Genomic DNA, 20,056 nt, shown 5'->3' with positions numbered 1-20,056 from the left:
TTAGTGAAGTTAAAAGGTTACCTAAGGAAATATAATATTATTATACATTACTTACATACTTTAAATAACATGGATGTGGCTAACATATTTTAAATGCTTGACTGTGTACATCTTCTCAATACATTTATTTAATCTTTGTTCCATAAACCTTAAGCAATTTCATCTTTTATTCATGATATTAAATTTAGTTTTATTTTTTATATATTTTAATCATGAAATTTTTATTTTAGACAGATTTGAGAACAATTGGCAAGAAATTCCTTCCCAGTGACATCAATGGTGGAAAGGTGGAAAAGGTAAAGAAAATCATTAATTTCTTAAAGTTTGCCAACCTTAAAAAGTGGATATGTACTAAATTACAAAAATTAAAATTTGTTTTCATTTGTAAGGAGAGAGACAGACAGACAGAACAGGCCCTCTGCTAGGGCCTCTTGCAAACAAACTTCAAATACATAAGCTACTTTGTGCATCTGGTTTTATGGGGGTACTAGGGAATTGAACCCAGGCTGTCAGGCTTTGCATACAAGCACCTTTAAACTGCTGAGCCATCTTTACAGACCAAGTTTTTTCAGTAGACTGCAATTGCAAGATATTTTTTTTCTTTTATAAAAAATTAAATCATGGATATTCCTGTATGAACAAATCACATCTTGGCCATATTCCCATTGGATTATACTCTTATCCCCTCTCCATAGCTCCTAATCCACAGAGGGCCTTCCTCAATGGGATTATTGATATTAACCTTGGGGTCATGACTGCATCAGTCTTGGGGGTGAGAGACAACAGTGTCTAAGGATATGCCATCTCACCCTGTGGCTCTTACAGTCTTTCCATCCCTTCTTCCACAGTGACCCCTAAGCCTTGGTGGGTATGTCATAAATTTACGTTAGTGTTTAGCTCTCTTCAACCGTGAGGAAGTCAGATCACACAATTATTAGATGCCTTTCTGCACTGTATATATGGAAAATTATTAAAAGTTAAAATTTGATGACTTAAGCATTAAATAAATCTTTGTCTCAAGAGTTATAAATATGGTTTATTTACTGTGTATGAAAGATTTGACATGTTTTCAAAGCACTGGATAAGTACCTTTTCCTATCTTTTTGTTCCCTTAATAGACTATTGTTCTTTTTTTTTGAAAAATTTACGACTATAAAAGTGTAAGATTGTGCTGGGTGTTGTGGCACAAACCTTTAATCCCAGCATTTAGGAGATAGAAGTAGGAGGATTTCTGTGAGTTCGAGGGCACCTTGAGACTGCCGAGTGAATTCCAGGTCTGCCTGGGCTAGAGCGAGACCCTACCTCAAAAACAAAACAAAAGAATAAGATTATAAGAATGTTAGTAATTTGGGAAAGCTGTACATTTGTTTGTTGTTTTTATTGCACAGATAGACACTCATGTTAGGGATTTTTCATTGGCCTCTTTTTAAGTACAAAGATACTTTTATTTTTTTTTTCTTTTGAGGCAAGCTGAACACTCTGGCCTTTTTTATGAGAGAGAGAGAATTGGTGCACCAGGACTTCCTTCCACTGTAATTGAACTCCAGACATGTGTGCTACCTTGTGTACACGTGTGACCTTGCGCATACATCACCTTGTACTTCTGGCTTACATGGGATCTAGGAGTTGAACATGGGTCCTTAGGCTTCACAGGCAAGCTCCTAACTGAAATCATCTCTCTAGCCCCAAGGACACATTTTTAAGATATCATCCATGTTGGGAATCTTTTTAACTATTATAGAATATTGTAATTAAAGAAACACTTTTCATGTAGATATTTTGTTTGAATAAATATTCTTACTTTTTATTTATATTTATTTATTTAAATGAGAGGGGGGGCATACAGAGAAAATGGGTGTGCCAGGGCCTCTAGTCACTGCAGATGAATGCCACATGCATGTACCATCTTTTCTATCTGGCTTACTTGGGTCCTGGGGAATCGAACCTAGGTCCTTTGGCTTTGCAGGTAAGTGCCTTGATCACTAAGCCAGTTCTCCAACTCTACTCTTATTTTTAAAATTCAAATATTTGAAATAGTTATACCTCAGATATTTTAAATTCTGGACAATTTAAAAAGTTTTCTTATATATCAACATTTTTCACATTTTCCAAATATTAATATATTTTCTTCAAGTAGTGGTTAGTACCATTGTAAAGGGTTACTTATCCATTCTGGTTTTCGAAACATGTAGTCAAAGAAGAGGATTCTATACCTCTGTGAGCAAGCCTTGATTATATTTCAACCTGATTTTTATGTTGCTATTGAAGTCTGTAATGTCTTCTTTTGATTATCTCAGGGAAAACAGAGAACATATTGTTACTTGCGTTTGTTATAGTTTTTTTTATAGACTTGTAAATGTCACTGTTTTCTTTTTGCTTAAGGCACCTCCATTGGTACTGTTTACTTTTTGCCTCAGACTCAGTTCTGAGTTTCAGTGTGTTTATTTTTCAGAGTCCTCTCCAGTTCATTTATTTTTTTAACATTTCTTTTTGGTTATAGTAGAACTAAACTTGGTTGTACACCAGAATTGTCCTGAGATCAGGCTAGAGCAGTTCTCTGGGTGCTAACCATCTTACTCCTTCCTAAGTGACTACACTCATGGAATGAATATTGAGCCTGGCAAATTTGTGCTTTAAGTTTTCAGGAGAGGTTGGCTTTGCTAGTTCAGGAAACATAGAAAATACTGAATTACAGCCAGGTGTGGCAGCACATGCCTTTAATCCCAGCACTTAGGGGGCAGAGGTAGGAGGATCTCCATGAGTTCGAGGCCACCCTGAGACTACATAGTGAATTCCAGGTCAGCCTGGGCTAGAGCAAGACCCTACCTTGAAAAACCAAAAAGAAAACACTGAATTATAGAGCCCCAGATTGGACAGTGGTTTTGGATAGGTCTGATGATTCTCTATAGGGAGTGCAAGTAATACCAGAATAATGTGTGCACATTTGACACTTTCTGGATTATTGCTTTTTAAAATTTTTTTTTTTCTTTGTGTCCTGAACACTCTGAAAGCCCACTGCTGCTATGAGCTTCCCAGATGTTGGCTGTCTTCTCTACTTTTTAGACTAGCTTTTGCTTCTGAAAGCTTTATGCTTGGAGTCTCAACAGGGTTTACTTTGAATGTAGCTAATAAGAGTAACTAAAAACTTCTGATGTACTCTGTGTTAAATTTTATCATTTAAGATATTATTCATGCCAATGTGATGTTAGTTTATACATAAAATGAATAATTTCTTTTCACATGAAACATGAATTGCTAAATATCTCTTTGTTTTGTTCTCATTAATTATATTTTCCTTGCATTACTTACTTCTGACACCAAAAATAATTACCCTCACAGTATGAATAAAAATGTTTTAAAATATATTTTTAATAGAAATTTAAAAAGCTGACACACAGATATTACTTATTTTGTTTACCATCAGTTAAAATTCTATATACTACATAAAAAGGTAGCTGTATTTAGGTTAAATGTTCAACAAATATGTTTGACATAAATTCAGTTACTTTGGCTTCTTTTTAAATAAGATGAGTATAGTGAAATCTTTGTGACTTACTAGAAATCTTTATTAACCAGAATTTATCATGTTAGTGATTACTCTTATTAATACATGATTCTAGAATCATCAGTCACTAAGTTACATATATTGCAACTCTAGTTTAAAATATACTATTTTTTAATTTATAGAACATTAAGTTAAACAGAAAACTTACAGCGGTCTGTGTTTTTATTTATTTATTTGAGAGGGAAAGAATGAGAATGGGCGTTTCAGGACCTCCAGCTGCTGCAGATGAATTTCAGATGCATGTGCCATCTTGTGGATCTGTCTGGCTTATAAGGGTCCTGGGGAATTGGACCTGGGTCCTTTGGCTTTACTGGCAAACACCTTAACTTTTTAGCCATCTCTCTAGCCCTACAGTGATCTTAAGAAGTAGAGGAGCCACAGTTCACACTGGAATAGAGGGAGAGGATGTAATAGGGTCAGTAACATATTAGAAAGATACAGACAGATATAATCATTGGTCTGGATTTAAATTTTCTTCTGCTTAGTAAGTTTTGTGATTTTAGGCAAGTTACTTAATCATTTTATATTTTAATATTCTTATCATATAAATATCATTATCTTATGACTTTGAAGAATTGAATACGATATTGAACATGAATTACTAAGGGTGGTACAGTGCATGGGGCAACTTCTAAGGATGATGAGCAATTTAAGATGGTATTTTTGTCTAAAACTCTGAAACTTTAAATCTAATCAAGTCAAAGTTAAAGTCCTTATTACCTCAGTTGCCTTTCTTTTTGTTTTTTTTTTTTTTGGTTTTTCGAGGTAGGGTCTCACTGGAGCCCAGGCTGACCTGGAATTCACTATGGAGTCTCAGGGTGGCCTCAAACTCACAATCCTCCCACCTCTGCCTCCCGAGTGCTGGGATTAAAGGCGTGCGCCACCACGCCTGGCTCTCAGTTGCCTTTCTTGTTACAGAGAGTGCCAAGGGGGTTCAGTGCAAGAAGTAAGCAAATGGGTACATCATTATTGTCTTAAATCTGGCTCTAAGCCCAGTGTATAACTCAACTACCTGATCTGGACTGAGTTCTGTAATAGTATCAAAGCTCACCCAAAGCCCTTCTCTCACTGAATTTTGTTTTAAATGTTGTTATTGTTTATTTGAGAGAGCCTGAGAGAGATGGGGGAAGGTAGGGAGGGTATTGCTACACTAGGGTCTCCTGTGACCACAAATGAATACATGCACCATTTTGTGTATCTGAATTTTACATGGGCACTGGGCAATCCAGTCGAGGTGTCAGACTTTAAGCAAGAGCCTTTACTCACTAAGCCATCTCTCTAGCCCCAAGATATCATTTCTAAGAGAGAGAGGAAGCCATAGGACAAAAAACTTGCCTGGCGTGGTGGCATACACCTTTAATCCCAGCACTTGGGGAGGCAGAGAATCGCTGTGCGTTCGAGGCTACCCTGAGACTACATAGTGAATTTCAGGTCATCCTGGGCTAGAGTGAGACCCTACCTTGAAAAACAAAAAACAAAAGACAAACAAACAAAAAGCCCTCCCAAAACAACAACTAAAACAAAAACAACAAACAAAAAATACTTTAAGTCTGGGGAGCATTTCTCTCTGCATTTAGGAAGCCAGAGAGAAGTGGGTGTCATCTTAGGACCTGCCTCCATTGACCTTTTGTGGTCTCTCTGAATGGGCCTCCCCCAGGTGTGTTTCAGTCTTTCGAAGCTCATTCACTATCCTACAGTTCAGTATAATGTTCTAGAGCTTCCCCAGAACAGCCCAGCGGTCCTCTTTGGAGATAAAGGAGGTATAGAGAGGAGTGTTAATTTTTTCTCCTGGAAATGTCCAAAGTAATTGTTCCCATGGTCTGCTCTGCCACCATTGTAATTAATTAAGGTTTAGGTGACACCATTTTCAGAATCGGGGAATTTGCGAGTGGAAATAATATGGCGAGCTGATAGATTTATAATCAGGTAAGAGAGATGGTGAGTTTACAAGTTAGAAAAGGCCCCTAATTCTGGATATGTTGCATTTATAGTCTTACTCTGTTTTACATCTCAGGCCTTCAGAAGGGCACTGGCATCTGGATTTTAGAACTAAAAATTAATTTCAACTATCACTGATTATTTTAGGAGAAAAAAAGAATGCTAAGAAGTGTAAATAACTTTTCTCTTAACTAATATAGTGATTTTTCTTGAGGTTCTTTTCTGCCATTCCCTCCCTAACATTATTTTGAAATTCTATATTTTCTTCATAGGGTTCCACCATAACTTGAATCAAAAATCTAGACAGAAATTTTAAAAAGTGGTGACTGTAAAGTGCAACTTACTCCAGGCTTCACAGCTCAAGGTACATTTTCTCATAGGCAGTTCATGCTGATTCTAAGGCCATAATGAAGAGAGAGGAAAGAAAGAGTATAGGTGCAGTATAGTTTAATATTTTCTTGATTTATTATTTTTAATTTTTAACTTTTTATTGAAAACTTCTATACATATAGACAATATGCCATTATTATAATACTCTCCCACCACCATCCCTTTTCTCTGTCCCCAATTCCCCCATCCATGAATAATTCCTTCTTTCTAGCTAGTCTCTCTTCTATTTTGATGTCATCATTTCCCCCTTTATTATTCTGCTCTGGTGTAGGTAGCACCACACACTGTGAGGTCATGAATATAAAGGCCACTTTGTGTCTGGAAGACAGCATTGTAAGCACTCCTCCCCTTCCTTTGGCTCTTACATTCTTTCTACTACCTCTTATGCAGTGTTTGGTCAGTCTCTCTCTCTTTCTGTCTCTGTCACTCTTTCTGTCTCTCTCTCTCTCTACTGTTTTTGTTGCATTTTAAACCAAGGTATGAATATTAACTTTAAAATATTGGTTAATATAAAAGTTTTGTTACTAATTAAGCTCCTTGACTAGCTTTGCCTTACTAGGAAATGTGTTAGATTCTGTGTTTATTTTTCAGTTTTAATTCTAGGACTTTACAGGTTGTATATGACTTTAAAATGATAAAGACCTAATTTTTGTTAGAATGAGTGGCTAGAGCCTCTGCAATACCAACATGAACCACAAGATGGCTGTAGCACCTCAAAATTCAAAGTGTAGCAGCTCAGGTCTCAGTCCAGAAAGGGAATGTTTTCAGGAAGAAAACTAACGAGAAAAAGATTCAGGTCTTAATCTAAAATTGTTTTCTATATAAATTTGTTAGTTTATTCTTTACAAAATAATAGTTTATCAGTGTTCTTTTTAGCGATTCATTAAGCATGTGTACTTTTTACCAAAATAATAAAACTATTTCAATATTTTATTGACTAGTGCTTAGTAATAATAGAATTTCTGTAGAATTTGAACTATTGTGGAAAATGTTATGTATTAGGTAGACGACTTATGAAAATAAAAGTAAACTTAAAAATAGATTCTTTCAGGGAGCAAAAAGTTACTGCAGTAAAGGATAGCCTTCTAGAAACTGCTGGGGGGAGTGTTACCTTGGTCTAGGATTCTCTCCTTGCATTTCATTTGCTATAATGACCCAAAGTAATTAAGAGCAGTGTTATTATTGTGCTGTATACCATGAAAGTGACCATCTGAATTAGCAGACATTTGTTAACTATTCTTAAAACTCCTAAAGGATAGAAACTTTAAAATTTTATAGTAAATGAACCATCATATTTATGATTCAGAGACTATTCCCTGTGCTGTTATTACTTTACTATTTTCATTTTAAGTCTCTTGCTCTCTGTTAATGCTACTTGAAAATTTGAGATCACAATTGTAGAGTGGCTTAGCCAAACTGTTCTTTTGCTGTCCTTCATTCTTGCGGACTTATTTTCTTTTGATCCTTTTTGTATATTAACCTTTAGTCTTTTCATAAAATCACCATCACCTTCTTTAGTCATTTGTTGAGAACCACTCCTGACTGATGTTACATCATTAGTCTTTATTACTGTACAGTCCTAGGACAGTCATAACAACTCTTTTGCCTTCCCTTTTACTTTAGAGAGGAGAAATTGCAGTGTGCTGGAAGTCATGTTCTTGTTGCTAGAGTCCCTGAATATCTTCCCTCTTCTGCCAGGAAAACTGTTTATTCTTGAGTTTCTAATTCAAGTGTTACTTCTGTAATTTTTTCTTGACCTCTTTCGAGTATTTTTTTTTTTTTTTTTACAGATTATATTCTCATTACTCTTCATGCACACATCTATTTTATTTTTCAAGGTAGGGCCTCACTTTAGCCCAGGCTGACCTGGAATTTACTATGTAGTCTTAGGGTGACCTCGAAGTCATAGTGATCCTACCTCTGTCTCCTGAACGCTGGGATTAAAGGCATGCACCACTGTGCTCTGCTGTTTTAATGATAGAATGTATAACAATAGAAAACAGGCCACTTTCATGTGAGACAGACCCAAGTTTAATTCTGATTCTGCTTCACAGCAACTAAGTACATTATTTACCCTCTGTCCTATGTTTTCTGGTTTAGATGCATGCATTACCCCAGTGTACTTTTATAGTTTGTCATTTGTGGAAAGATCTTGTGACATGTTCTAGTTTGTCAAGTAAGTGCTAAATAATTTATTATTTAGACAATGGGGGATAATTTTTAATTTGTCATTGTTTTTATTTTGTGGCAGGGTCTTCCCATGTGTAACAAACAGGCTTGCTTGGAACTTGTTGTGTAGCCTAGGTTATCCTCAAATGTGTGATCATCCTGCCATAGCCTTCCTCATAGCTAATATTAACAGGTGTATGCTACCATTCCCAGCTAGAAGATAATTTTGTTTTTATTCAAGTAGTGTTTTAATGTGTACATGGGCTAAGCAGAAGAGACATAGAGCTCTACAAGACAGCTCTGTGTTCTTTTAGTCCTTAGCCTAATAAGAAATTAGGAAATAATCAATGTCAGTATACTGAAACAAATGTTATGTTGGAAATAAATGCAAGACAGGTAAAGCCATCTCATCTTAGTAAGATGCAGGAGAGGTTGCTTTCCTTTCTAGATTGTTGACTTTAAGAGATGTGTTTTTCAATCAGGGAATTGTGATCAGCTCTCCATATGGAAGGCATATTTAACGTCTTCAAGTATCCCTACTTTTTGCACAACATATCTACCTTTCGTCAGATGTTACATATATATTATGTAAATATATCTTTGATACATATTGATAGTATACACACACATATATATACATAACTTATGTATGTATATGTAGGGGTACACAGAAACAACATACTTAATATTATTTTTGTTTGAAAGCACAAAAAGATGGGCTGGAGAGGTGGCTTAGCAGTTAAGGCGCTTGCCTGCAAAGCCTAAGGACCCGTGTTCAATTCTCCAGATTCCACATGTACAAGATGACATAAGAACACAAGGTTGCACATGAGCGCAAGGTGGCACACTCATCTGTTGTTTATTGCAGTGGCTGGAGGCCCTGCCATGCCAGTTCTCTCTCTCTCTCTCATAAAAATATAAAAGCTATTTTTAGATGAAATATAAGAAATAGGGACTGACCAACTGTCTTGACTGGTAATTGTGCATGGAGGAAAAGTGTGAGTGAAATCCTCTTCCTCAGTTTGGGGCGTTCCATCTTGAGGTACATACTGGTGCAGAAGGAAAAGCATGGCAAATCCTCTCCTTCCAGGTTTCTTTGCAGCTATATCTTGTGCACCCATCTCAACTCTGTGGGGGAGGATAGCTGCTGTGAACTTGGGGTGCATTCCACACAGGACAAAAGGAACTGTGGAGAATTGCATCTGGTAGTAGGAGAACTTCAGCAAGACTGAATCTCTGGGTTGGCAGTGCAGCAGTGCTACTTCAGTGTCCAGAGCCCGTGAAATCAAAGCGCAAAGTGAGATGCTTGTTGTGAGCTGGGCCTTAGCTTATAAATGCTGATTGTTAGCACGTCTCTTCTCAGCTTACAGTGTAGCAATACTTTGTTGGTTGTTGAACTTGGTAAATGCTATAAATTATGCCTTTTCCTTCACCTCTGGCATCAAACCAGTTATTTGGCATGAGTTTGTGTTCTTGCTGTGTAGGTAATAGACCTAGTTCTCTAGTTTTCTTGAAGTTGCAGTGCACTTTCTAATGTCTTGATTTTAAAACATTTGTAAGTTATTTAAAATATTTGAGTTATATATGTAGGTATGCTTTGAAGCTTAACATAGAAGTGAACACTTCTGAGACTTCTTTCTGGTGTGAGAACTAGAGCCTCTCAATGGTGCTGTGGGTCCTGGGTCTCTTTCCCATTCACATACCAAGAAACCACTGGTGTTAATGTTGAAGGGTCTTCTCTTTGAAAAGTATTTTCATTACATATATAATTATTTCTATGTAACAATTGTTTTGCTTCAAATGTGTTTAAAACTGTAACATATATTTATCATTTAGTATTATAACTGCAATGCATGCTTATATTGCATATAGTTATCTATTCCTTTTCTTTAATATTAAATTAACTAAATATAACTATAGACTAATAAGTAAATGCTTATCAATTCTGTTGATGGCTACTTAGCTTATTATTATTTATAATGGATTCTACTTCTAGGAACAAATGTATAAATCTCCTGATGCCCATATGAAATAGTTTTTCTAGGGACTATTACTAATAATTGAATTGCTGTATGATACATTAAGACCTGTTCAACTTTATAAAGATAATGCCAAATTATGTTGCCAGGCAATTTTACCAGTGGATGTGTCTAGTAGTGTGAACAAGATCTACCTGAACCATTTATTTTCTACAGAGTTTTTTATTTCATTAACTGTGTTCTTCATTGCTAGTAATTAGACTGGTTTTTCTTTATTATTTCTATTTCCTATTTATGTCTTGTATTGCCTTCTTTATTTCATTAAATTGGTGTCTGTGTCGTCTTTGATTCCTTTGATTTCCTCTTTGATTCCTTTGATTTGTTCTTTGACCTCTTTGAACATATTTACAATCCTTCTTGTAAAATCTTTTTCAGGCATTTCCTCTAACTCATTCTCACTGGAGGTCATTTCTGATGCATTAATACTTTTAGGTGGATTTATATCATCTTGCTTTTTAGTGTTTCTTGTGTTATAATGTATATATTTTTGCATCTTGGATTAAGTTAATGTTTGGATTTTTTAGCTAGCTGGGTATTCTTAGCTGTATCAGTTGATTTGATGTTATATATTTTCAGGGTAGGAGCTTAAGGTGTTAGGTGTGGCTCTTAAGACTCTCAGAGTATCTACAAAGGTGTTCCTAGGGGTTGAGTTTCCCTGCTATGGGAATATTCAAGTAGGCTGAGTGGAGTAAAATACAGGTAGATTCTAAAAGTTAACTAAACACTGTACACATTCAATCAAAAACAGCCCCAAGTATGTATGCAAGAGTAGTTATTATAAGAACCAGATCCTCTATCAACAAAGAGGTTAAGATTTCTGGTCTGTTGAGGGATCCAAGTCAGCTTGCGACCAAGTGAGACCCTTCCCTGGTGCAATCCCAGTTACCTTGGATGATTTTGGTCTCAGTCAAGTTGCTGCCTGGGTTGTCGGGCTGCTCTTCTGATTTCTGGAGCTGGCCACTGGCTTTTCCTGCAGGGCAAACTGAGGCTGGCAACTGTGGCCCTGCAGATCAGCACACCTGCTGCTGGAACTGCTGCTGCTGGGTCCACCGCTGCTGCTGCTGTAGCTGCCACCGATGGAGCCATGCTGCTGGTGAAGCTGCTGCTGCCACTGAATCTACTGCTGCTGCTACTGAATCTACTGCTGCTGGATCTGCTGCTGCTGCCTCTGCTGCTGCTGCCGTTACTGGATCTGCTGCTGCTGGGGCCGCTGTTACCGGTGCTGGAGCCGCTAATGTTGCTGCCGGACTCTGCTCCTGCTTGGGTCCCAATGTCGGCTCAAGTTGACGTGGCCGGGTCCTGGGACCACTGCTCTGTTTGCTGGAGCTGGGCTCAGGCGGTGGGGGAGGGGAGAGAGCCGCAGCTGCTCTCGTTCTCTCACTGTTCCATGTGTGCTTCTACCTCGTGGTCTGCTCCTCCGTTGCTCACTGCCGCTCTCCCTTCACGTTTCCTGAGTTGCGGAGAGCACGGTGTGAGGGGAAGCTCCCGCACCTGGCTTTTCCTGCAGCTGCAGCCGAGCCTGGCAGCTTTCTGGTGTGCTGCTGCCGCGGTTGGCAGAGCTGCCAGGGCTGCTTTTGCCGGCCTGTGCAGGCTTTGGATGTTCTGGATCTCTTCTACTTCTCTGCTGCCACTTCAATTTCCTATATACCTCACTTTTGGTCTTTTTCCCCCCTAGGTTGCTTTGGCATGGTACCTACGCTACTATCTTAACCAGAAGTCCTCTCCTGAGCCATTTATTTTATGGCACCCGGAATTACCAAATCTTTCTCATGTTGTGGTTGAAAATTATAGCAATTTTCTCTAGGCTGTTATTTTTTTTCTCCCATATAAATATTAGAGACAGGGCTGGAGCAATGGCTTAGTGGTTAAGGTACATGCCTGCAAAGCCAACAGACCCAGGTTTGATCCCCCAGGACCCATGTGAATCAGATGCACAAAGTGGCACATGTGTCTGGAGTTCATAGGCAGTGGCTGGGGGCCCTGGCATGCCCACTCTCTTGATCTGCCTCTTTCTTTCTCCCTCAAATAAACAAATTAAAATATAAATATTAAAAAATCTTAGAATCAAATTACTACATCTTTTAAAATTTGCTATTATTATTGAAGATGCATTTAATCTGTGGATCATAAAGACAATTGACATAATGATATGATATGATATGATATGATATGATATGATATGATATGATAGGATAGATACATGATAATCATCAGTAAAATGGTTGTAAACTGTATCTGAAGACAAAAGAAGAGTCCCAAGGCTCAGTGTATAGCCTTTACTACTTTGTGTAGTAAATGATTCCCATTAAGCCCATTTGTAAACTACAATATGAAGCCACTCTAGCTGTAGTTTGGAAGACATGGACACCATAATGTCTTGTGAACTAGTATGAGATGATTCCAGCACACACTGCATATGTCATTTCGTTTCATTTTCCAATAATTTTAGGATTTCTTTTTTTTACAAAATCTTTTTGGTTTATTTTTATTTATTTATTTGAGAGTGACAGACAGAGAAAGAGGCAGAGAGAGAGAGAGAAAGAGGGAGAGAGAGAGAGGGAGAGAGGGAGAGAGGGAGAGAATGGGCATGCCAGGGCTTCCAGCCACTGCAGATGAATCCCAGATGCATGCACCCCCTTGTGCATCTGGCTAACATGGGTCCTGGGGAATTGGGCCTCGAACTGGTGTCCTTAGGCTTCATAGGCAAGTGCTTAACTGCTAAGCCATCTCTCCAGCCCAATTTTAGGGTTTCTTAATAGCATATATGTTGTAAACTTTTTTATAAACTTTCTCCTGGAACTGTTTTTGTTACTATAAATGGTAGTTTCAAATCACTGTTATTTCTGTATGTTATTGGTACATTTAGAAGGGCTAGTGATAGTTCTGCATTGATTTTGTTTTTATTTAATTTAAAAAATTTTTTTTAATTTATTTGAAAGAGATAGAAAGAGGCAAATAGAGAGGGAGGGAGAGAGAGGATACACTGGGGCCTCTCGCTGCTGCAAATGAACTGTAGATGCATGTGCCACCTTGTGTATCTGACTTACATGGGTCTTGGGAATCAAACATGGGTCCTTTGGCTTTGCAGGCAAGTGCCTTAACTGCTAAGCCCTCTCTCCAGCCCTATTTTAAGATATTGTTAAATACTTTCATTTGTTTACAATAAGAAAGAGAAAATAACAGTGAAGGAGTATATGATTATATATGGGCACTGTCCAAGGCCTCTTCTCACTGCAGATGAGCTCCAGACACATGTGCTACTTTATGCATCTGACGGCATTTGGGTGCTGGGGAATCAAACCCAGGCAGTCAGGCTTTGCAAATAAGCATCTTTAACCACTGAGCAATCTCTCCATTCCTGCATTGATTTCAAATTCCTGTATCTTATACATCTCATTCTTAATATGTTTTCTCTAAGTTTGCCTTTTTGGACATTCACTGTGAATGGATTCACCCAACACATATTCTGGTATCTTTTTACTGACTGGAAAACATTTTTATACTAATTCATGATGTGGCATATGTCAATAGGGTCCTAGTTGTTGCTGAGTTATATTCTCAGTAGCTTGTAGACATTTAGTTTTTATGTTTTTTTTTTTTTTTTTTTTTGAGCTAGGTTCTTGCTATGAAGCTCAGGTTGACATCACACTTACTGTTCTCCTGCTGGGCCTTAACAGCTGTGCACATTTAGATTGCTGTCCTTGGTTCTCTAACTTTTTTATTGCTAAATATGTATTTGTATTATATTACTGGTCCTTAAATTATTGATTTGTGCCCTTACTCTTTCCCTCCCTCCATCCCTACTCCCTTCTTCTCCCTCTATCTCTCCCCATCCTTTTATGTCCCTTCCCTTCTCTTTTCCCTTTCTGCTTCCTCCTGTCATTTCCCTTTCCCCTTTTCCTTGACTATCTTCCCTCCCCTCCCTGCCCTTCTCATCCCTTTCCTTCCCTTCTTTTCCCTGGTGGATTGAATCAGATGTCCTCTATAAACTCATGTGTTTTCAATGCTTAGTCTCCAGCTGGTGTTAAGTTGGAGGGGGAGTTGGCTGGAGGAGGTGTGTTTCTGGGAGAAAGGTAGGGTTGTTTTAGCCAGCACCTCCTTGCAAGGGCTTAGCTTACTTTCCTGCTACTGTTTTTCACTTGCTGTGGCAGAGGTGATGTTCAGCCTCTACTAATGCCATGATTTTTTAAACATATTTTATTTATTTATTTATTTGAGAGAGAGAAAGAGGCAGAGAGAGAGATAGAATAGATGCTCCAGGGCTTCCAGTCACTGCAAAGGAATTCCACATGCATGCATCACCTGGTGCATCTGGCTTATGTGGGTCCTGGGGTATCGAACCTTGGTCCTTTGGCTTTGCAGGCAAGAGCCTTAACTATTAAGCCATCTCTCCAGCCCCTTAATGCCAGGATTTTGATGCCATCATGGAGCTTCCCTTCAAGAGTGCAATCCAAAATAAATCCTTTCCTCCCATCAGCTGTTTGTTTGGTCAGGTGTTTTGTCCCAGCAACAAGAAGGTAACTACCTTCCTCCCTTTCTCCCCGCTCCCCCTCCCTCCTTCTTTAAGATAGGTTCTTACTATATATCCCTCCCTGCTGGCCTGGTTCTCATTATGTGGCCCAGGATGGCCTAACTCATGACAATTGTGCCTCAGCCTCCCCAGTATATACTCTATAAACTCCCAGGGTTTATAGATAAATACCACCATGTGTAGCTTTACTCTCTGCCCTTTGATCACTTGTGCCAGGTATCCATTTCATTGTTTTTATAAATAAAAGCTTTATTAGGCCCAATCACACTACTTTTTAGTTTATTTTAGTAATGTATCTTTATTTTATCTAATTTCTATTCGTTCAGTTTTTCTTTTCCCATTGTGTTCATTCAGTTAATTGGATTTCCCTCTTTTCTAGTATAATGAGTGTCTTAAGGCTCATAACTTTCCTCACAGCACTACTTTATATCTCAGAGGTTTTATATATGATATTTTCATTAACGTTTAGTTCTAGTTTTCACTTCATATGTGATTTTTTCTCTGCCTGTTGTAACTATGAAATATCATGCATTGTTTTTTATATAAATTTCTAATTCAGATTTATTATGTGACTAGAAAATTTGGGTGAAGTAATAGGTGTATCTTGAAATTTGCAAAGGATTATTTTAGAGTATGATATGTATTTTTAAGAGGCACATGTTTTTTTATAAGAGGGATATTTGCTCATTTGTTGGATTCAGAGTTTGTATAAATTCTTCATACTAAGTTTATTGTTACATACTTTGTGTTTGATAACTGAAATTTCAAGGCCTTAAGGGCTCCTATTTCATTTGAATTTTTATTGATAATTTACCTACACATAGACAATATAGCATGATCATAATCCCCTTCTACCACCCTACTTTTATCCCTCCCATATTCCCCCCCCACACACACTGAATCTGTTATTTCTAACTATTTTCCTATTTTATGTCATCATTTACCCCTCCTATTATACAGGTAATGTATAGATAAGTGTCAGCCACTGTGAGGTCATGATGCCACTGTCACTTTGTATCTTAAAGACAGTATTAAAAAGCACTTTTCCCCTTCCTTTGGCTCTTAATTTTCTCCACCACCTCTTCCACAGTGGTCTTCTGAGCCTTGGAGGGTATAATAAAGGTATCTTGCTTAGTGATGAACATGCCCTTGTCACTTCTTCTCAGCCTTTTGGTGAGTTTGGGTCATCCCAGTGGTCACTGTTATCTGAAAACAGAAGCTTCTGTAACCAGAAGTGAGGGTATCATCAATATATTGGGCATAAACATGAGTATTTAGAGGGCAGTTTGGTGGAAATAATATAGCCATTTAGCCAGATAGTAGTAGTAGATTACCTTCTGGCACTTATGACCTCCCCAGCCATAAGCTTTTTATTAGGTTTTCAGTACCATGCAGGAATTCCTTCCCATGGAGTAGACTTCAAATCCAATCAGAAATCCTAAAATTTTATTTAATCTATGTTTGTGGTTGGTTTCTTTGTGCATAGTCCCCAGCTAGAAGAAGAAGGATGAGTCTTAGTGTTTAATTTTTCCCAAACAACTCATCTCTTATGGGGCTGTTTTAGTTTGTTAAGGCTGCTGTTAAAACGTTATCATAACTTGGCTTAAAACAATGCAAACATATTTTCTCACATTTCTGTAGGCATGGCATCAAAAATCAAGGTGTTATCAGAGTTGATACCTTTTAGAGGCCTTGGCAGAGTATCTGTTCCATGCTTTTTTTAAGGTTTTTATAGTTGCAAGGCAGTGTTTTGTCTCTTGGCTTATAGATGCATGACTTCTAATTTCTGCCTCCATTTTCATAACATTTTATACTCTGCCTGGGTTTGGTTCCCTTTCTAAGGCTATTTATCATTGGACTTAAGCTGCAGTCTCTTTCTAGGTCCTGACTTTTGAAAAGACCCTTTATGAAGGAAGGTCACATTTACAGGTTCCAGATAGGCCTGTCTTATGGATCCTTACACCTAGTCACATCTGAAAAGATTCTTTTCCAATGTAAAGTGACATTCATAGATTCTAGCAGAACCATATTTTGATTCTATTTCTGTTAGCTGAAAGAAAGGAACAAGAGGCCAGCAGTCCACTAGTGAAGTGGCTGCTTTCCAGGGATAGCAGTTGAGGAGAGGATCTTCCTTACCATCTCCAGACTGCTCTCATGATGGACATCAGCTTAAGCTTACTAGTGTTTTCATCATTGGTTTAATTTATTGTTCTCTGGCAGCATCTTTAAAAGTAGTGTGTACATTTTGTGAGCCTTCATGGTTAAAACTAATCAAAATTATCTATATTTCTATCTGCGTGTGTACAAATAAAAGACAGTTTGTCACAGCATGGTAAAAACAAACACACTAGTGAAGGTGCCATGTCAACACTCGTGTGCTTTAGAACTGCTAGCATTCTGACATACCCATTGGCCTGAATGCCATGTAGACTGAGAGAGGGTGGCTTCTGGGCTTTGGGCGTTATATTGAAGGTGAATTTTTTGTTGTTGCTGTTAAAAATTAAATAGAGGGCTGGAGAGATGGCTTAGTAGCTAAAGTGCTTGCCTGCAAATCCAAAGGGGCTTGGTTCAGTTCCCCAGGACCCTTGTAAGCCATATGCACAAGGTGGCACTTGCATCTAGAGTTTGTTTGCAGTGGCTGGACACCCTGGTGCGCTCATTCTCTCCCTCCCTCCCTCTGTCTGCCTGCCTGCCTCTCTCTCTCAAATTAATAAATAATAAAATATTTAAAAAATTAAATAGAAGCAAGTGTTTTCTTGTGAAAATGAAAGTGTGCAGTCCCTAAGATGCATTGAAACACTTAAGACTAGATCAGCACTGATGGTTTAGCAAACGTTTAAATGATGTAATGGTCTATTTCTGTACTTCCAGATATAGAACACTTGAGATATAGTTAGTGAAATTTGAGAATTAAAATTTGATGGTTTTTTTTTTTGTTGTTGTTGTTTTAAAGTAGGGTCTCACTCTAGCCCAGGCTGACCTGGAACTCACAGTTATTTTCCTACCTCTGCCTCTGGAGTACTGGGATTAAATTTAGGCATGCACCACCATGCGTGGCCAAGAATTGACATATTATTTTCTTCACTTTTATTTAATTGAAATTCAGAGTTAAATAGCCACAATTGGTGTGTCCTATTAAGCCGCATATTAGACAAGGTATTTTAAAATATTTAGCCTAAAATATCAGATATGCTAAAATAGTGATGAACATTATAATAACCATAACTTGTTTATAATTTAGTTTAAAGGTCCTTATTTTCATGGTTTTAATGACATTAATAAAAGCCAAAGGAAAAGTTGATATAGAATTATTAGCTTATCTGTACTTTTTAGGTGTTTCAGATTTCCTTCAGCTTATTATTTTTTTCTTTTTTTTAATGTTTGCATCAAAAGTAATGGGCTTCATCGTGGTGTCTTTATTCATGAGTGTTGTTATACTTCTCACACATTCTCTTCCTCACTACCCTTCCTGTGCTTTCACCTCTGCTCTGACTGGTTCCCTTTCTTTTGTGTTCTCCTTCCATCTGCCTTCCGATTACATGTACTTCTCCATTTCCTACTTCCTTTAAGGTGCCTTCTTTCCCTCTTATCATCCCCTCTCTAATTTTGTGACCTACAATCAAACATGTAAAAATAGATATTTACACACACAAACACACAAGATATAGGCTGTCATTTTGAGGCTGGCTTATCTCATTTGACATAATGATTTCATTACAGCCGCTTGTCTCCAAATATCATAATGTTGTCCTTTGCAACTGCATAGAATTTTCTTTTTTTTTTAATATTTTTATCTCCTTGAGAGTGAGACAGAGAGTGGTTTTTGGTGTACCAGGTTCTCGTGCTACTGCAAAAAAAAAAAAAAAAAAAAAAAGCAAAGAAAACCTCCAGTAGCATGCACCACTTTGTGCATCTGGCTTTATGTGGGTGCTGGGGAATCAAACTATGGCTGTCAGGCTTTACAAGCAAGCACCTTTAACTGCTAAGTCATCTCTGCAGCTCTTTTTTAAAATTTATCATTATTTTTGGAGGTAGTGTTTCACTCTAGCCCCTGCTGTCCTGAAACTGAGTCTGTAATCTCAGGCTAGTCTCTAACAGCAGTCCTCCTGCCTTTGCCTTCTGCATGCTGGGAATAAAGGCATGGACCACCATGCCTCTGCAGCATTATAACGTTTTCATTATGTATACATGCCACATTTTCTTTACATATTCATCTGTTAATGGACATTTAGACTAATACCATTTCCTGGCTGCTGTGAATAGTGCAGCTCTACATATGGATATACAAGTATCTCTGTGGTGTATTTACTTAGAATCCTTCGGTATATACCCGAGTGGCATACGTGTGACATATGGTAGTTCTGTTTTAAGTTTTTTGAGGAACTTCTATACTGATATTCATAGTGGCTGCACAAGTTTACATTCCCACTAGCAATAAATAAGAGTTCCTCTTTTCACACATTCTCTACAACATTTGTTGTCACTCACTTATTTTCTAAATGATTGCCCTTTTGAATGGGGTGGGACTGAATTTTAGTCTTTAAAATGGTTATAATTTGCATTTTCTGGATGGCTCTAGGGATGATGAATTCTTTCTAAATATTTATTGGTCATTTATATTTCTTCTTTTGAAAACTGTTCATTTTGTTAGCCCATTTATTGGTTGGCTAATTTAGTTTTTTGTGTATGTGTTTACTTTTGGCAGTTCTTTAAATATTCTGGATATTAATCTCCCACCTGATGCTAGTTGGCAATTCCCCACCTCCCCAGGTTTATAGGCTGTCACTTCACTCTGGTGATTGTTGGTCAGAGAAATTGGTTTAGTTTTCTTTTGTGTCCTAGTCAGGGCTTGGGATCAGGGTAATGCTGGCTGTGTAGAATGAGTTTAGTAGTATCTTTTCCTGTCTACTTTATAGAACAGTTTAAAGAGCATTGGTGTCAGCTCTTTTGACAAGGTTTAGTAGTGATTGCATCTGACTCCAGTTTTTTCTTTGGGGGCTTTTTACTACTGCTTCAATCTTATTGATCATTATTAAGTTGCTTATTTTTTTCCTTTTCTTAGCTTCTCTCCCTCCTTCTCCTTCTGCCTCCCTCCCTTCCCCTCTCTGCTCCTCTCTTTTTCATTTCTTTATTGATGCATTCAGAAATTTACATTTCAGGTTAATTCTGAGATATGTACTGGTTCCCGTAGTTGCATTTTCTGTTGTGGGTTGTTGTATTCTTGTTTTGTTCTTTCTGCCATTAGTATCAGGTTTGCTGGCCCACTGTGTTGGACCTGATGGATTTCTTACCCCCACCCCCAGGTAGGGTCTCACTGTAGCCCAGGCCAACCCAGAATTCACCATGTAGTCTCAGGATGACCTCAGACTGATGGCAATCCTTGGCTACCTTTGTCTTCAGAGTGCTGAGATTAAATGTGTGCGC

At 37.9% G+C, this 20,056-nt stretch overlaps 1 protein-coding gene across 4 annotated transcripts in view; it reads left to right on the top strand.

Annotated features, from left to right (window-relative positions):
* Tdrd3 (tudor domain containing 3) overlaps window positions 1-20,056 on the top strand; it is a 206,771-nt gene that overhangs the window by 89,270 nt on the left and 97,445 nt on the right. For 3 of the 4 annotated variants that reach the window (XM_045145435.1, XM_045145433.1, XM_045145434.1), the window contains exon 3: window positions 231-296. In XM_045145435.1, the coding sequence (XP_045001370.1) occupies window positions 231-296 (66 nt within the window). The remainder of the gene's footprint in view (window positions 1-230; window positions 297-20,056) is intronic. The other variant, XM_045145436.1, reaches the window with a different exon arrangement.

The sequence above is a fragment of the Jaculus jaculus genome, chromosome 3 (genome assembly GCF_020740685.1).
Source record: "Jaculus jaculus isolate mJacJac1 chromosome 3, mJacJac1.mat.Y.cur, whole genome shotgun sequence".
NCBI classification, from domain to species: domain Eukaryota; kingdom Metazoa; phylum Chordata; class Mammalia; order Rodentia; family Dipodidae; genus Jaculus; species Jaculus jaculus.
This window is presented reverse-complemented; position numbering and strand designations above follow the sequence as displayed.